This window comes from Falco cherrug, chromosome 6 (genome assembly GCF_023634085.1).
Source record: "Falco cherrug isolate bFalChe1 chromosome 6, bFalChe1.pri, whole genome shotgun sequence".
In the NCBI taxonomy this organism is placed as follows: Eukaryota; Metazoa; Chordata; class Aves; order Falconiformes; family Falconidae; genus Falco; species Falco cherrug.
Genome location: NC_073702.1, coordinates 49,626,727 through 49,646,013, shown reverse-complemented (window position 1 = coordinate 49,646,013; position 19,287 = coordinate 49,626,727). Strand labels below are relative to the sequence as shown.

At 49.6% G+C, this 19,287-nt stretch overlaps 1 protein-coding gene across 1 annotated transcript in view; it reads right to left on the bottom strand.

Moving 5' to 3' along the window:
* Positions 1–19,287, bottom strand: part of LOC129736351 (uncharacterized) — a 40,673-nt gene that overhangs the window by 15,508 nt on the left and 5,878 nt on the right. Inside the window, exon 3 of the mRNA XM_055714140.1 lies at positions 10,210–10,298. Within this exon, the coding sequence (XP_055570115.1) occupies positions 10,210–10,298 (89 nt within the window). The remainder of the gene's footprint in view (positions 1–10,209; positions 10,299–19,287) is intronic.

Below are 19,287 nucleotides of genomic sequence, written 5' to 3'. Positions count from 1 at the left end.
AACAGGTCCAGCAGCTGGGCTGTGTTTCCATATAAAATCCAAACATGCAGGCTTATCTGCAGTATACCTGGTTTCTCCATTGGCTTGGATGGCCTATAGAGACTTGCACTTGCCCTGGGAAGGGCAGCAAGGACATCTGCTTCCGGCAAACCCTGGGTCCATCCGTGGCCACAGATCCTCCAGTGAGCTGGGCTGAGACTACCTCAAGACACAGCACCTTCCAGTCTGCCCTCTCTCGTGGAAGGTTAAGCAGCACAGATGTATTTTCTACCTCATTTACACCTGGTTCCCATGACAAGATAACACTCAAATCTTCAGCAACCTCAAAGAGAGCAGAATCAGAGCAATACGGTGTGAAGCACACCTTGATGGTGTACGAAGGTTCTCCTATATCAGCCAACTGCAGCTTTGTCCGCTTGTTCCCTGTCTCGCTTGTGACTTGTTACATGTCTTTTCCTCTGCAGAGCAGGTGACAGGGTCACGTGTGGAATAAGAAACATGAACGATACTCCAGTAACGCCCATCTCTTGTGCAATGAGAGGAGCACACCCACGTACACCATACCCGGTGCTTCCTCCCAAGGCCCTCACTTGCTCTGCCGGCTGCGTGGTACCAGGGAGCTCAGGGCTGCTGCAGATTTGCAAAGGTTTTTCTGCTTTGGGTGACATTTAACTATTAACCAGTTTTGTGGAGACTGAAGTAAAAGGTGCCATTTGTGGGAGGTGATGTGTGGATGGGAGAAACAGTAGCAGTAGTAGGTGTCATGCAGTAAGAACTATCTGGTTGTGTTTACCCATTTAGACCTTGGTTTTCTTAAGGAGAGAGCCTTTCTGGGTCCCTGGCACCCATACGAGGCTGCAGGCTCCCATGCTTGGCTTAACCTGGGTGCTAAGTACTCCTGGGCCTGGCTAGCAGGAGATTGCCTGGCAGTAGAGGCAGTGAATGACTGCATGACTGGGCTTAAAAGCTTGCAAATGTGGGAGCCCAAGTGGGGAGTGGGTGGAAACCTTCAGGATCCATTCATGCTGGTGGCTGAAATAACCCATGCAGGTTGACACCATGGCACGGTTTGATGCTGATCTCCATGCAAACCTGGAGCTATCTCACCCTGCTGAGATGAGACTTGCCCAGCTCTGCCTAGCTTAAGTGAGCACCCAAGGCTCTGTCAGGGAACAGACACTGCTTCAAGCATAACTGAGCAAGAGGAGGATGAGTGTTACTTGGCTCAGCTCAGCTCTGGGGCTTGTCATAGCACTGGGATGGCCCCACAGCCCTCTGGCTCATCTTTCCTGCTCTTAAAGGTGCCTGTCACCACTGGCACAAGTGCAATGCACAAGTACATGCCAACTACACTTGCACTGGGGTAACAACAGGACCCAGCTCCTAGCCGCTTTTCGTTCACCCATAAATCTCAGTAATCCTCCCCGGGAGGATGCTGAAGAGGAGGATGAAGCGAGTTTCCCGTAGGCAGGCAGGAAATCAGCAGCACAAGGGGACTGGAAGTAATGTGGAAAAGGAAAATGCTAAACTTTCCTAAGCCTGAAATGTTTTGCCTGAAACATAAAGCCTGGCTTCTCTCTGGCTTTAGCTTGGAGTCCCACCTAGGTCAGCTCTGGGCACTGAAGTGGGCCTGTGCAGAACAGCAATGTCCTCCCACTGCCTCAAGTCAGAGGAGCTTACCTTCGAGACCACTGCCAGCAGGTGCACAGATTTGCTTTTCCTGGCTAGGGGGGACCCTGCAGCCCAGGCACTGACAGGGTCTCCCCTGGACACAACTGAGTGCAAGGGGCAAGGGTGGGAAAAGGGGCTCCCTGGCAGCGTTACGAGGGACTTGAAGGCACGTGGCTAAAGCAGGGCTGTGCGAGCCAGTGCCAGATGACTCCAGGAAACAGGAATATGGAGAGGGACATGTTCTCCAGGCAGCCTATGGGCTGCCACCACTGAGTCCCGGGTGCAAAAGTGATTCAGGCTCTCAAGATGCTTTAGAAAAAGAGACTGTGATTGCTTGAACCATCCATGCTGGAGCTGATGAGACACAGCAATGAAGGAGGTGGTTGGGTGTGGGTCTGGCCTTCGGAGGGGCTGCTGCTCCCCAGGGCACGGGGGCTAGCATGCAGTTTCTGTGCTGGTGTTAGCAATCCTCCCGCTCTCCCAGTCATGGTGAGAACCCATCGCAAATACAGGGCTGGGGACCTCCTGTCAGGCTGAGCGGGGGAGGTATTTTCTTGCTTGCTTTCACTCCTTCTGCCTGGTTTCTTTCCCACAGGTGTTAATCTGCCCAGTGTTCAGTGCTTTCCCCTGACCTTTCTTCCATGGGCTGGTGGAGGTAATGGGAGCTGACACCGGGACAGCCAGCAGGGCAGGGCAGAGCTGCCATGGAAAGCAGTGCCTGCTGGTGCTTTGCACACAGAGGAAGCATGAAAAGGTCCTGTGGTGTTTCTTCCAAGAGGAAATGGCTTGCCCTTCATGCTTGGTAAGAAACCTTCCACCCCTACAGGGCAGAGCACTGTGGGTGGCCAAGGTTGAAGTCTTCAGCACCCGTGGGGAAGCCAGGGTTGTCCTGCATGCCCCAAAAGCAGCTGTGTGCCAGGACCTCCCGAGAAGCATCCTGCAAAACCCACTCAAGGGCTGGGGTGCTGCACGGGGCAGCCCCAGTGAGAGGAGGTAGACAGTGCTGCTATGGTGGGTGTAGCCTCCCAAATGCTCATGCAGCACCAGGGAATCTCACATCCAGGTCTGACCTATGAAATGAATGGGGCAAGGTGGGTTTACTGGGTGGGGAAGGAAGCTGAAGAGACCAGGGCTGCACCCCTGGCATAGCCAGGTTCTGCCCATGCCCTGAGCTCAGGGCAGAGGATGGTCCTCTGTAGTGTCCTCACCCAGCGACTGGGGAGATGTCAAACAGGCTGTGGCAATGCTGGCGCGTTGCATGGGCCTAGCTCTGGGGCAATCTTGCATGGGGCAGCCCATGTCTTTGCTGTCCAAGGCTATCGCCCTGCCAAGCAGGGAGACCTTGTCCAAGCCACCCACTGGGGATGGCCAGCTTGTGCCAGCCTCCGGACGGTGCCAAGGAGCTACTGGCAAGGGCTGGCTGGCCCGGGCAGAGCCGTGCTGAAAACACCCGAACACTTTCTGAGAGGGATGCTCCTGTGCCAGTGATGGCACAGTCACCGAGCCAGTCCCCAAGATCACCCTGTGTGCTAGCAGAGCTTGTGCCCAGGCAAGCCCAGCTTTGCTGGCAGGAGAGCTCCATGGGCTGCCTTGTGCTGCCGAGCATGGGGAGGTCCTGGCTGGAGGCACTGGAGGCATCGCCAGCCATAGCCAGTGCTACCAGTGCTGCTGGCAGGCTTGGGAGCACAGGTCCCCCTGCTCGTTATTGGGCTGTATGTGCCTTTCCAAGATTTCCAAGTTCTGCAAACGCTGTGCGGAAAACTGCTGAGTTGGAAGGGGCAGCAGTTAACTAGGGGGAGGCCTCAGCAGGGATTCCCCCCGTAGCCAACCTGTGACCCCCATCAGAGCAATGCCGCTCCCCCTAGCCCCCATCCCAGCCGGGTGTCTGCTGCCAGCCCTCCTGGGCCCAGGGTTCCAGTGGTCCCCGTGCCAGCATGCTGACGGCTCTGTTGCCCACCCCGGCAGCGTGGGGGAAATGCCAGGCATGAATGTCAGCCTTGGGACGCCTACAGCATGTTTCCTTTCCACCAGCAGACAGGATGTAAGCTGTCATGGGTGTTAATTAGCCTTCCCCGAGACCTGCAATGTGATGCTCCTGATTTTTGTCAGCGCATCTCTCAGTTTGAGGCTATCTCTTTTCAGACTAGTCTTGAGAGGGCCACAGCACTGAAGCCCCCATCCCTCTAAGGCTTTTTCCAAGCTCTCTTTTCTAGGTACAACGTTTTTCAAAAACAGGCAGAATCCTGTATTCTAAAAGCATCCTGTGAGTGCTGCAGAGTGCTGGCTGTTTCTGAATAAAGTTTGTCCAGATGTCTGCAGTACTGCTGGACTCAGCTAAGTCTTAGATGTGTCCAGTAGCAACATTGCACTTGGCCCTGCACATTTCTTGTGGCATACAGATGGGAATAGCCGTGTGTATGCAGAAAGGTGAGGAAAACCTTTACTGGCTTTCCTGAGAATTTCATTTAGAAATAAAATGAAATTGTTAGCTGTTTAGAGACAAGTTGGTTACAACTGAGGCTTGGACACATAAAATTTTCACTGCTTTGAACAAATTGTGTTGGTGGAAGCACAAACTGCCCTGTGTGGAATAACTGTATGAATCAGCATCGGGGAGGGCAGCAGCTGCTGCCCAGCAGCTGGATGGATGTTCCTTGTCACTGGCCTGCAGGTAGACACACACAATGAGTGTCCTGCTCCCACGGGTCTGCAGGTAAAACAGAGCACGTGGCTTTCTCCAGTGGGAGATATCCAGCTTATTTTAAATCTCATCCCTCAGCACTGTAATAAAGAAGTAACAGGTTTGGTACCAGAGCTGTGAGATCCCACCCACCAGCCTATGCTGCTGGCTGCACCTTCCAGACAGGGAAAGGTGACCAGTAAGAACAGGGCAGTAATGCCTGAAGTCCCTCCAGTCATTGTAAAGCTGCGTGTATGCTTTGGTGTGCTGGTCCACTGCAACCTGGCCACCTCTTGTCACACCAGCAGTGTGGGCTCTGCAGGCCATCCTGCTGCAGACTGAGCCCTGTATGGGGAACACCTCAGCTCCAAATTCACCCCATCAAATTCATCTGATCATAGTCCCCAGTGACTGGTCTTGGAGCCACACATATGTGTATGGTCACATCAATGGCAGGGTGACATTGTTTCAAAACATGCTTAGCTTTCTTGGTGTGAAAACCACGGTTCTGGTGTTCGTTGAATAAATTTGGATTGCAACTTTCATGAGACTGTAATTTATCAAAAGCACAAAGGGGAGTCACGCATGTCATTTCTAGAACTCAGATGAAAGTTAGAAAATTGGTAGAAAGAAAGGTTTAAGGTCTCTACCAGCAATGATGACATGTTTTTCCCATTAAGAACCTTTTTAGTTTGGGTGATATTTTTAGTGTTGTTTTTTTTCAACAAAAATGTAACATTTCCAAAGAAAGCAGACACCTTCTATAATAATATCAGCCAGCCTTTGAGTTTCCCATCAGAACAGCTTCTGTGAACTGTTTTGAACCAACCTGCATGAGAAGCTGAATGTTACTTCTGTCTTTATAAACAGGCCAGTTTTCACTAAACTCTTTCTCAACTAAACTGCTCTCACTTAATATGAAATACTTTCACTTATTACTTGCATTACAAAAAAAAGAGGGATCCTGCATGGATCAAGCCTGTTTTGCTATCAGTTAATAAAGGGACAAGTCTTACTCTGAAAAACCTCATCTTTTGGGTTTGCTCCAGGTATCTGCAGTTCCTGATTGTCTTATTCCTACCTCCAAATCAATCAGCCCCATCACTGTGTTGAGTTGTTAACTATTCCTTGCCTCACCATATCCGTCTGAGGAAAGGCAGTATTATTAACCACCTGTTACAGATGGGGACTTGTGGCGCTGAGAGATGAAATGCCATGCTGCAGATGATACAGGTCGTCTGGGCAGAGCAGGGAGGGGATGCCCACGCTTCCCCTGTAAAGCAGCACCCTACCCACTATGCTTCCATATAGCTGGTGTTACGATAATATTATTTTTTTATTACTCATTTTCCCATCAGTCAGCCTATGAAAGAAAACTCACAGTGCTATCATCAGCTGGTTAAACAAGGGAGCTAAAGCATTTAGCTAGCATAAGCACACAAAGGATGAAAAATGGAAGGAAAGAGTAAAAGTGAATGAAGAGAAAAAATGAAAGGCAGAAGCAGCATGGCTGTCCAGAATTAGTAGGAGGGTACAGAAATGAAATTGGAGTTTCAAGATGACCCATAAAACTCTATAGTGTTACCAGCAACCTCACTGATTTTGCCCTCAAAGTTCTTGTTTTGCAACAACCTTCACTTGACTCACCTACATCTGCCCACTTCAGTCCTGTGGCCAGCAAGAAACCCTTCCACCTCCTTTAACCACAGCCTTTCACACAAGGGTCTCTGCCGTCAGCCCCCAGACTCTGCATGACTCACCCGCTCTGCATCTCTGCCCACTCTGCAGCTCTCTACAAATATTTCCCTGAGCTTTCTCAGCTTGGCAAGTCTGTCGCACCATTGGGGGGAAAAATAATAAAAAAACATGACTAAATGTGGTTGCATGATGACAGCAATCAGATCTTCGGTGTTGGGATGGGCTCCAGCATCTCTGCAGGAGAGTTCAGTACATGCTGTGCCTCCCTGCTCAGACCTGGCTGCCTGGAAGGGGAAGGAGCCAGGGCAACAGAAAAGACCACACAGAGGCCAAGCTCCCCCGCTCCTTGTTCCATCAGTGTGAAGAACCCCCTGAACAGGTGTTTCGCTTTGCAAGGAAATACAGTGCTCAGGCTAGAAATCAAGACAGTGGTTAATTAAATTACTTTCCCAATGTCACAATAAAAGCTGCAAACCAGACTGGCCTCACTCTCTTGAAAGCCCCATTGATTGTCATCTTCAGTGCACTGCTCCTCTCACCTTCTGCAATTGCATCCGCAGTCATGGTAAGGGTTGGTCTGGGTCTACTGACCTCTCCAACACGATGTGAGTGGAAAACCCAGTGGAAAATCTTTGGGATAGGAATCCTGTCCCCATAAATGTCTGAAGAGGATGCATCTTGTTTAAATCCTCTTTCCTGCCAGGAGAGGGCAATGAAGTTAGCACCTAATGAGCAATATGCAAACTCAGCCTCAGAGGTACAGAAAACGCCTGGTACAAAAATAATCAGCTGCCAGGAAATGTCCTCTAGACAGCATCCCAAGGAATAAGTTCCTTCAGGTCTCGGTTTGCTATGGAGGCTGTGTGCTTTAAAACAAAAGGTTTGCCCTATTTACTTCTTGAAGTTTGTCATTGATAGTTTTCCATCATAAATCCAAAGGATTTCTGATAGGCGTGTTGGTTAACAACCAGAAAGTAAGTGTGGGAGTATGCTTATATTACCTTTTCCTAATGCTACTGGTAATTGCTCAGTAGGTCCAGAAACCAGACACTGCATTGACTTTGTCTCACAAGCTAACTCTTTAGTCAATGCCTGGATCTGCACTAGCATGTCCTGCATGCTACTGCAACCAGGAATTGGTTTGAGAGCTGGAGGAAGCTAGTTTCTAGACATTTGAATCTGCAGGATGAATAAACTCATCAATTTTCTGGAAATGACTTTTAGTTCAGTTATAATCCCCTGCATTAGCCCAGTCAGGTAGTTTGTGAACCTCCGTAGGAGAAAGGGAAAAATCACTGTTTAGACCAAGAACAGTCAGGACTGGATGGTCCAAGGGGTTGGCAGCCAGATCACAAAAGCTTTCACTTCCCCTTGAAATCCATCCTCGCTGTAGAGCGGCTATGAAGGACAATGCTCCAGTAAGTGCTCTGTGGTACTTGTAGAGCTTACTACCTGCACAGAAAAATTCAGGGGATATTCCTGATACATCACAGGGATATCTGTGACTGCTCCTAATCCTGAAAGGTGACAGCTTTATGAAGGTGGACTCCTTGTGACAATTCCAACTTGTGGCAATCTTCCTGCTGTTAAGTGTAATAGAGACTTTTCTATTTATGCTTATGTAGATTCAGAGGCTCTAGACCATGTCTGCAGGCAGCAACTCCGGGGTGTTGCCCAAGATGGCAACATTTTTTGGAATACAAAAGACATTTTTCATTTAAAGGCTGATTAGTTTGTGCTGATCACAGACAAAGAAAATGCTCTTTCCATAGGGCTTTGTGGGCCTTCTGCGTGTTGCTTCATGTCACGGTGAAGCCATCGGTGGCTTGGCCACGGGGCTGGGAGGTCGCAGGGAGGAACTGTGTGTGTGGTACGAAGGAAGCTGGGTTTAACCTGACTTTCACACAGAGCCTCTTCTGCACCTCAGAGGTTTTGTGTATTCCTAGGCTCAACTGTATTCAGTGGAAACTGACGCCTCCTTTTCTGAGATGAGCTGATTCAAGATTTGTCGCCACTAGCGCCGTGAGGCAGGTGCTGATGAAGCAACTGGGGCTCTGCCCTGGCTGTTCAGCAGGATTAGCACCAGCTCGAGGGATAGGCAAAGCAGGCAGTCACCCAGGGGAGCAAGCTACTGAGAGGGTGAAAACCAGCACAGCTCTCCAGCCCACACTGTCTGTTAGAGCGATGTTCCTTGGGCAGCCGGGCGGGCTGCAGAGGCAAGGCTCAGGGCAAAAGGACATGGCAGCTGTTCTTGAACCGCTGCTTGGAGGAGCAGCAGCTCCTGCTCTGCCCGGCTCCAGCTCACCACCTGAAGCGTAAACAGACAAACCTGGGTCCCAAGGGCTGTTTCTCCCAGTTCTGCTGCTTGCCCCCTCCCTCCTCTTTTCCTTCTGTAGGGGCAGCCCTGTGCTGGCACCTGACATTTGATTGTCCTGATGAGATATCTTAAACTAGCTTTGTCTAGCGGGGTACTAAAATAGGGGAGACTGCCAGAGCACGCCTCCCTACTCCATACACCTAGGTCACTGAGAAATTAGCTGTGGGCACCAGTTGCAAATTAGCTGATGGCACTAGCAACAACGTGGATTACACCACCAGAAGTGCACTCTTGGTAAATGCTGCCTCCTGCAGAAATGAGAGGGAGGACCCATGTTGTGCACGGAGGGGGCATGAAGCACTGGGACCGTTTTCCTGCCCAGCTGGGTCTGTTCTCAGGGACAGAGGTCTGAAAGTCCAAGCCAGAGGCTGAGGAGGCAGGGACTCAGGGCTGGAGAGGGGGCACAGCTGCCTCTCCAGTCAGGTACCCATCACCAGCCAACACAGGGGTGCTGCTGTCTCCTTCCTATAGAGATATCAACAGCCCCTTTTTCCTGCAGACTCCTGGAGTTTGTAGGGCTTGAGGTGGTGGGGGTGTGTATGTGATAGTATTTCACTTGTAACACCTAGTAAATTATGGCATTAAAGAAAACAGAGTAGGGAGTCCTGGGTACTTGTTCAGTATTTGAGTTCCACCTGCCCACCTGGGCTGTAGGATGATTCTGGGCTCTGAGATGGAGCCGTATGGCAAGCCAAGAGGTGTCACAGAGAGCCACTGCAAAGGCTTCAATCAGGAATGTTTCCAGTGAAAGGAAAACATGTTAAACAGCCTTTCTCACAGTCTGACAGCTCCTGATGTTCATGTCAAGAAACAAATGCAAAAAACGTGCTCACTCTGAAGAGAGACATAACTGAAGAATAATTAGCTGCAAGCGCTCATACAGCACAACTTGCCCAATTCCCCAAGCGAGGAATGCTCAAAGACTCGGACTTCTGCTACCTGAAGACCAAAGACACGGCTTCCCTTCCTGCCTTTCCTCTGTAAGCTTTTTTTTAACACATACTGAGCCTACTTGCAACACCACCGTGTCCAGTTAGCGGTGCCATTTGACTAACCAGAATGAGTTTATTGGAGAACAGAAGGGAAATCAGGGCTTTGCAGTGAAGTAGCTGCAGTTCAAATGATAGTGTTCCTCTGCTTACTGGAAAACAGTTTAATGAAGGAAGGAGGCACTGCCGCTAACGTTCAGCAGGAATGTCCCATCAGTTTGGCTAGGCAAGCCATGACCTGTAGTGAAATAAGGCAGTAAATACTATCACAGCCAACTCTTCTGCCTGCTTTAAAGGTTTTGTTACCCCAAAGAAAGAAGAACAGCTGGAAAGCAAAAAATCTAAATGCTCTGCAGGGAAAACTGCCAGTGGAGGCTTCCCGACAGCATAGGCACAAACTAACGTGAACAAGGAGCCAGCACTGGCAGCCCTTGCCATGGAGGGGGAGAGATGGAAGAGGCTGAGCTCCTGCTGGGCTCACACAGGCACGGTGGGAGGGTGAGAAGAGTAGCTGGGGGGCAGTGCCAGGAGGTGCAGTTCCCACCGCCTCTCCCCTCCATCCCCTCTACAACAGCAGCCCCTGCTCCGCACCCACAACTCTGCCATCTCAGCCACCCCAGGCACCGTGTGGTTGCTCCCTCGTCTGAGACTCTCCTGGGGCCCGCTAGCACGGGACACTGACAGCACTATATGACAGACCTGACACATGTATAGGCAAGCCGAGGTATATCGCCTTGCTCCTGGGCATTAAACATCTGTGCAGGCACTGTGTATATGGCACACAATGTACATACCTGGCTGAAGGCAACCATGGCTTGCTCAGACCTTTGCTGAATAAGAGTGATGGTGCTGAACACCGGCGGGAAGGAACAGTCTTGAGGGGCTGAAAATGAGAATGAGTTTCTTATCAGTTTCCATCATCCAGCAAAGCTCCCACAAAGGTGAGGGATTTGAGCAGTTAAAGGAGTCACTGCTACAAAGCATCTATGGGAAGAGGATACAGTCTGTTTGTGCTCCTAACTCCTGAATGCTGCTGAATTTCCCCTCGAGTGCCAGGGCTCCAAGCCCCACAGCCGTTGGCACAACAGCCGAGCACGGCAGCGCTGGCCGTGGCAGGTGCACAGCTGCAGCACCATAGGCAAAGCCTTGGGGCCACCAGCTGAGGCACCCCGGTGGGTGTCTGCCCGAATTAAGGCAACTGCAGAACCAGTGTCTGCATGGGCGCTGCTCCCCCTGAGCTTCTTCAACGGGCAGTGGGGAGATACGGGCACTTGCAAGGCACTGTTCTTCCTTCTCTGCTTCTGCAGTCAGCTTTGGGAGAAGAGGAGCTGTGTCATTTCCCAGAAGTGTCCGCTTCTCCGCACTGGTTTAAAAAGCCCCTGGAGCAGGTGGGTTGGATACAGACCTCCGCCTTCTGTAACACGGGGTGAGAGGACCCTGTCCAGCCAGGCTCCCAAAAGCAAGCTGGGTGCCGTGCAAAGGCAACCAAGCTGGCTGCAGTTAGAGGTGGGTACGCTGCCTCCTGCAAATCCATGGGGGAGCTGCCTGCCTCTTAAAGAGCTCAAATCCCTCAGATTTGTACTTTGGGACAGTGGGCTCTGCATGGCCACCTGCCATCCAAATATGAGCACTAGTGCCAGGGGACAAGGCTATTTCAGGAACAAAGGACACAGCAGAGGAGCATCAGAGACAAGAAATGGCTCCTTGCTGCCAAGCGTTGACACGAAGCCGATAAAGGGCAGGTTACTGACCTTCGGGGGATGCCTGTCTTGTTAAAGCTGTACTTGCAGTATTATTTTTAGATACTTGAAAAGCAGGTTGGTATATTTACAGACAACTTTCTGAACATTTGGCCTCATTTACTGAGTGGAAAAAGAATGATTAAAAACACCATCTGCTTTTTATCGAAACTTTGTCCCAAATTCATCAGATTTTCAGCAGCTTTCACCTCTAACTCTCAATTTTTACTTGTGAAGGTTATTAGCAGCTGTGCTGGTTTTGGCTTGGATAGAGTTAATTTTCTTCATAGTAGCTAATATGGTGCTATGTTTTGGATCTGTGCTGGAAACAGAGTTGATGACACAGGGATGCTTCAGTTTTTGCTGAGCAGTGCTTACACAGACTCAAGGCTTTTTCTGCCCCTCACCCCACCCGGCAGCGATCAGGCTGGGGGGGCACAAGGGCTGGGAGGGACACAGCCAGGACAGCTGACCCCAACTGACCTAAGGGATGTTCCATACCATGGGACGTCATGCTCAGCATATAGAACTGGGGGGAGAAGAAGGAAGGGGGAGACGTCTGGAGTGATGGCGTTTGTCTACCCAAGTGACCATGACACGTGATGGAGCCCTGCTGTCCTGGGGATGGCTGAGCACCTGCCTGCCCATGGGAGGTGGAGAATGAATTCCCTGTTCTGCTTTGGTTGTGTGTGTGGCATCTGCCTTACCTATTAAACTGTCTTTATCTCAACCCATGAGTTATCTCCCTTTTACTTTTCGAGTTCTCTCCCCCCTCCCACCGGGGGGGTGGGGGGCAGTGAGTGAGCAGCTGTGTGGTGCTTAGTTGCTGGCTGGGGTTAAACCAAGACAGTCCTTTTAGTAGCCCAACATGGGGCATGAAGAATTTGAGATAAGCATAGTAATTGGGAGAGGTAACAAGCAAAACATGGACCAAACATTGCTAGAGAGCTGAACTATTGTGGGGAATTTCTTCTGAGGGTTAGACCAACCCAGCACAGCAGCATACTGCTCCATGCTGTTTACAAATGGCAAATAAGCCCTACTACCTGTGTCTGCAGATCTTCTCTCCTGGGAGAAGTGGCAAGGTGGCCTCAGTCTTCTGCTAGGGAGTTACAGAGGAAAAGGTGAGAGTGTGTGTGTGCACCACTGCCAAAGCTGGAGGTGAGACGAGAACTGAGTAATTTTCTAGAGGGCAGAAACCAAGATCTCATCAAGTTGGTGCAAACCAGCCCAGTGCAAAAGTCAGGCACCTGTGCAACACGGAGCAGAGCTGGAGGCACCGCGTGCTCCCTGAGGGTGTTGGAGACCAAGCTCTGTGAAGGGTGATGGGGAGTCAAGCCAGCTGAGACTAGCCCCGTGGTACCCCAGCCCATGTAGCCAAAAGCAAATGCAGTTTCCCAGAGTAGATGAATGATGCGGTCCCAGTTGTCATCAGCAAAGAAAAGTAAAGCAGCAGCAGAAGAGAAAGGTGCTGGCATGCATGGCCATGAAGCTGCAGCAGCACTGCAGTGAGATACTACGAAATTGCTTTCTGCTAGGAACAGTGAAAGACAGGAGTGACACTGGTATGTTTACTCCTGGTTTATACCTGATTTATACCAATTTGACACTGGTATATTTACTCCTGTGGTCTCTCTGCATGTGGAAGGTTGTGTGACAGGCGTGACACTGCTTCATATCTGCAGAGGAGATGGTTTCTCAATGCAGTGGTTGTTCCCATGCTTGTACTATCATGACCCTTTTTGCTGCCTGCCTTTGACAAATACCTTAAAATACAAAATCAGAAGTCAGAGAATTGAACATTGAAATTGCTTATTATGTCCATGTGTCTGTTATCAGAGCAGCAGGTTTTTTTTCCTTCAATGAACATTGACTCATTATTTGCAGAAGCTCTTTAGAAGTCAGCTGTTCAACAAAAGGTCAGTAAGCGACAAAGTCCATGTTGCTCTCATGGCAGTCACTACAGAGCATGTGGATTTAAACGTGCTTTGGGGAAAGTTTATTCTCCTAAGATAGAGTGTTGTCCTCATGCTTGAGCCCAGCAGGACTCCAGCTTGGGGAGTCCTCCAGCTCCAGTTTAAAATATGGTACATGTGGGGAGCATGGTCTGTCCATCACTGGTTTTGCAGTACCAGGATAAATCACCTGTTTAGTGATGGAGTGATAGAAATAGCTGCACACTGCGGGGAAGTGAGGATGAATCCTGACCCAGGCAGAGATCTGTTTTCTCCCCAGCTTACTCCCTTGTATCATGAGTTCTGACCATATCAGCTTATAAAACTGTCAGCATTGTCTGTCAGTCCACCTCCATTTAAACCCACAAGGACTGTTCAGTGCAGACTCCCAAGCAAGCTGCACATGGGAGGGCAGACACCACTTTCTTGATGCAACATCTGCCAGCAAGCAGCATCAAGAAGTTGGCCAGGAACCATTTCTGAACCACCTAGGGCCACCCAGAGGCACGCTTTCTGCAGAGCAGGTTCAGGGAAAAACCTTCCCAACTGGCACCCGGGGTGGGGATGTGTGTTACAGCTGGTGCCAGCATGATGCTCAGGCTGCCTGGATCAATGCATCACCAGGAGGGCAAAGAAAGAGTACCGCACTGTGGGGAAGAAAAAGTGTGTTCCTCTCCCTGAATCAAGGGTAAAGCAAATTATTTCTCTTGCTGTTATTCCTGTTATTCTAGAGTTGCTGCGATTTCATCTACCAAGCGCATATAGCAAAGATTAAATAAGCTGTTTCAAGTTACATATGTACACATGCACATGTTTTGGAACCAGTGAAAACAACAGACCTGATGATCCTCCTCTCACTCCAAATATGAGGAAGAACAAGACCTGGCTCTGGGCTATGATGCTGGAGGGTCTCCTGAGAGGCTGAGGCATGAACCCAAGTGTCAGTCCTGTGGGGTGGGTAACCATGGCAGGTCCTGCAGAAACTACTGCGCTTTGCAGCAGGATTATGTGCTTTAGCAGACCTTGCTCTGGGCAAAGGACTGGGTCAGACGTAGTTAACTACCTTCTTGCAGAGGTAGGAAGCAGAGCCCTACAGCAGGGATGGAGTACAGATCTTCCTTGCTTCACCCAGTTCTGCTGCTTATCACCTGCAGGAGTGCACTGGCTGTCAGCTGAGACGGCTGAGAAGTCCTTCCAAATGATGCCCTTCCTTAGGTCTCTAGGTGATGGCCTCTCCGCTTGGTGAATTGAAAACCAGTGCTACCTGGATGGGGCAAGAGGTTTCCTACCACAGTTCATTAGCAAAGAACTAAATCTAGGAAGCGAGAGGTACTGGGATGTGGAGAATCAATCCAGTGCATGCAACATGTTTCAGATAAAAGCAATAAATTACTTCATCAGGGTCCAGGGGCTTGGAACTGGTTATTTCCACATGGAAAGTGCATTCAGGTTTTATGATTTTAAAAAAGAAATTAATGCCTTGTTAGAAGAGTTTGCATAGAAGTTCCCACATGGGGTGCATGTTTTTACCTTCTGGCCCGAGTCCTTATCAGTGCAAGAAGAGCTCCATGAGAAACTCCCACCAGCCCTCTGGGACTGCTGGGCTGTCTCCCAGCCTTTGTGTTCCTTCATGGCTACTGGGCATCTTTACTGGATATGTCATCCCCTCTCCAGCCTCCTATGTGATCCCTGGTAAAACCTCCCTGCCCTCTTTGGAAATCCCTTAGAAAGCCAGTACAGGTGGACAACGCCAGTGTCAGGTTGGTGGTGCAAAACTTGTGGACTTGGACAGACTTATACCTGGCAGATTTTGTGTTTGGTCTTTAATTTACATGGAGGGGATGGTATTTTCATCTGATTTATTGGACAGAATAATGTTGTGTCACAAAGAAAAACCTTATTCCCAAGTATTGCTGCTACTTTGGTGGAAAAAACCTACATGTGATTGCTACTGAAAGACTGCAGCAGGTACAGAGAAGCCAAATTAACTTTGTCCTGCGCTCCAAGAGTCAGGAGAATTTGAATCCATTTATGCCGGTATTGACTATCGATTACATCATGATTTCTCTCTTCAGAGGTTTTACTCTGCTTAACAGAAAACTTCTCTTGCTTCATGGAGGATATTGCAGTATCTGCCACAAGATAAACTCCAGCCCTTCTTACTCTAGCCTATAACCTGCTCACATCCTGAGACACCAGATAACGCAAGGATGACATCTGCAGATTGCAGAATTTCAGTTGCACTCACTGGGAGCCATTTGCTTAATGAAATTGCCCACATGGACAATGCAAGGGCTTCATCCCAGGCACCCACAAGGAGAACTGTCTGAAGATTTGACCATAAGTTGGAAAACAGGAGGGAAAGCTTAAAAAGTGCCTCGCTGCTTTGCATGTTGCAGTGGGATATACGGTACTGAGAGTGCTAAGCAACCCTGGCACCAAATGATGTGCTTTTTGAAACTGGCAAAGACTTTTTTTAAAAAAGTCAAAACTCCTTTATTAGCTTAAAGCACTCCACCAAAAAAACTGAAATTCCAGAGTTTAGTAATTTTTCCTTGGATGAGCTAACCACATGTTGCTGGTTTATAGGTGCAAACGCATCGCTTGTTTTTACGCATTCAGAAAGCCTTTCAAAGTGTTATCTCCTTCAGAGATATACAGGGACATGATTTTGCCATCTGGACAGACTTTGAAGTGGCCAGATTTTTCAGCAGGCAAGGGCCAGCACTAGCTGAAAACTAAACCCGTTTCTAAAACCTTGGACTTTTATTTCTTCAGGACTTTCAGAAATGCCCCCACATCTACACACCTACTTCTGCAACCCTTAAGGATGAACTAAAAGCCTCTTCACCCCGCTCCACCACACTAGGCAAGAGGCCTTGTGAAAATGGCAAACCCATGTCCTTCCTTCTCCTCCTGCAAGAATCCATCACTGGCAGGAACACAGAGGTTTCACATGATTCACATTAAGATATCATTTAAACCAAACCCCACAAGACACCAGAAGCAGAAGCAGAGAGGGGAACCCAGGGGGTTTCCCGGAGGTGTGCTGGCAGGTGAAGCTGCCTTTCCTTGACCAGGTTTTCCCAGGTGACATACTAAAATTCCCAGGGACTTTCTCAAGCCACATCATGCATGTGCACGTGTGGAGGAGGCTGGGGAAGGGCCAAACGTGACCACCAGAGCATATCAGACCACAAAAAAGGGGAGAAAAAGGGGCTCCTGGGGTGGATGATTCCTTTAAATGAGCTTTTGGCTGGACCTGTCCCCCAGTTTGCTTCTTACCTGAGACCAGCAGCAAGGAGGGGACAAGAGCTATGGGGGTGGCCCTGCTGCACCTTGGAAGTGGGACCACTGCTCTCCCCAGCATGGTCAAGCCTCAGCCCCCCAGCAGTCACCACAGCTAGGGCATCATCACCCATAGCCCCCTGCCCATCTGCAAAGGGGAAGGGTCTGGTTCCCTCCTGCAGTGAAGTGAGTGGGTGCAGCTGGCACCATACAAGCACCGCGGTGCAGGGGGCCTTGCCCACTCAGGCACAGTGGGAACTGATGAGGTGGGCATGTAGCAGGGGTGACCAAGGTGATGGGAGCAAAGGACCAAATTTTGTTATCACTGTATAACTGGTGTCATTCAGGAAGGATAAGGGAAATGGAAGAAGAGGAGGAAAGGGGATAAGCCAGGTGGGAACGGCTGGGGTGAACTCCCATGGCTGCAAGGGAGCGGGAAGAGCTCGGAGCAGGTGGTGCAGGGCAGAAGCATCCAGACGCTCTTCAAGGCAGTGCAGTGCTGTTAAACCCAACTGCCTACAGATGCTGCTGGTGCCACAGCTAAGCCTGTGCCTTCGGTAGCCAGTGTTGCCTGCCCGATGCAGGGCTCTGCTTCCGACCGGGAACAGCCTGGGCTGCTGCTGCCTCAAAGAGGGCAGGGGTTGAGTGGGGCAGTGCTACTCGGCATGGGACAAATGAGTGCCAGGGCTGGCTCTAACAGTTTATGCACAATATTATAGTTTATACCAATTATAGATAATTAAGCTGCAGTGCCAGGGAGGACTCCCAGGTAGTGCTGCCTAACATGCTACTGTAGACATACCCTGACTGGCCCATGCCCTGGCCATTTCTGCAGCCAGCCCTGCTAGCTGAAATTCTGGATGGGCGGCCTTTGGCGAGTATTTCCATGGCATGTAGATGTGTGGCATCAGCTGGCTCCTTTGTGCCCCCTGGAGCAGGGCATCTCTGTACCCCCTAGGACCTGTCCTGTGCCCTGCTGTCCCACCACCCCCAGCAGCATCCACAAGGGTTTGGGTTGGCTCAGTCAGGCGGGCTGGGAAGGAACTCACAAATACATGCAAGAGAAGGATTTCTGGTCTCAGTTGTATCAGTGCAGGCAGAGAGTGGTTCTTCTGAAATAAGCAGCAGCACCTGCAATTTAAGCTAGCCATCCCAAGAAGTGGCTCCAGGCTTATATGGAATAAACCACACTGGAATTTGCTTCAGGCTGGTCTGTGTTAAAACTCTTTTCCAAAGCTAAATTGTGCTACTAACATTGCTGAAGCCAGCGTGGTTACTCTGAACTTCTAACTGAACCACAGCAATAAATAGATTTTTATCTAAAGAGGTTTAAAAGCCAACCGCCTGGTTATGGGGACTGGTGAGATTTTCTTTATTGACTGTGCAATCAGTGTGATTTAGAGCCCCTGCAGGAGCCCTGCCGCAGGCTTAAGAGCCAGCTGTGATAAATCCCCCCACAAGCTCCACTGGGAACTGCTGCTGATCCCAGCAGCAGTGGCACTGGGAGGTTCCTCATCATCATCATCTTCCCACCCTCCTGGTCCTGCCTTCCCAGTGTCCTGCCCTCCCATGGAGCCAGTCACTTGTCTGGCATCACACCCCTGCTTTCCAAGGTAATAAATTACTGCGGGATGCAGTTTTGCATGGGACTTCATTAACCACAAACACTGTTGTCCCTTTCCTGCCACACATCCATGACTTTCGGCAGTAGATACGCATTTCTGAGGCTCCCGGGAGGACCCACCAGGCTGCGACAGATGGTGCACCGGACTGATGGATGCGTGGGGCTGGGGAGGCGATTCACTCTTCTTATCTCTTGGGATCATGTCCCAGTACAGCCTGGCACACCACGACACTTCATTCCCATGGCATTGCAAGGGGTTTATATACATTGTTAACACTGGAAAAAGTGGGATGTAAGTTGAGGAGCCTTATTTGGTACTGTCTTGTTCCATTTTTTGAGATCATTGATACTCTGAAAAAGTACCAGACTTAAGTAAAATAGTGAGGGGCCAGATCCATAAAACTAGAAGTGGAGACAAGACTGTATGTCAAAGTGCAGTAAGACAAATCCAACCCCTGCTATGGGTGCTAGTGCCGGGGCTGTGTTATGTCTAAAGAAAACTGATTTTTTTCCAATGTATATTGAAGGGTTACTTTTGCAAAAAGTTACATAAAGCAAAAATTTATCTTGGGGCAGTCAGCATCCCAACCTTCTCTGTTAAATAATCACGTATTTTTTTTCTTTTTGTTTCTTGCCTAGTATCTCACCAGGAATAGAAAAATAGAGAGATTAAAAAGAAAGAAATGGGAAGAAGAGAGAGAAAAATAAGCTTCTCTGAAATGTTTTTACAAGGTTTCTACAGACAACTCTGAACAAAATATAACTATGGTTTCTTTTATTTTTTCCCCTCTTAACTCTTTCTTTTCAGTAAACTCTTTCTTATTGGAAAATGGTCCACTTCTGCTAGCAGCCCTAGTTTTGAAGAGCAGGAGGAACAATAGAAAACTGGATCAGTTGGCATGTAAAATACACTTCCAGGCTTTAAACTGGGAAGCTCTGAAGCTTCTCCTTACGATCCATGCATCTCTGTGTAAGCAATTCATGCAGAGAGCCCCTGCCACTAATCTCATTTTTTGTGGAAAAGTCTATTTGTCAAAGCTGACAATGTCATGAAGAAATGCTGCGTTTCAGTGCAGAGATTCAGTCCCTGGCAATTTTCTTTTTGTTCCCCCGCCAGCACCTCTCTCCTGTCTGAGGTCAGACTAGATGATGTAACGGTCCCTTCTGGCCTCGCAATCAATGGGCCGGTGGCCGGGGCTCCTCTCCCTGCTGATAGCAGCGATCGCTGCAGCTGAGACCCCTCTGGGGACCCGGCCGTGGTCCTGG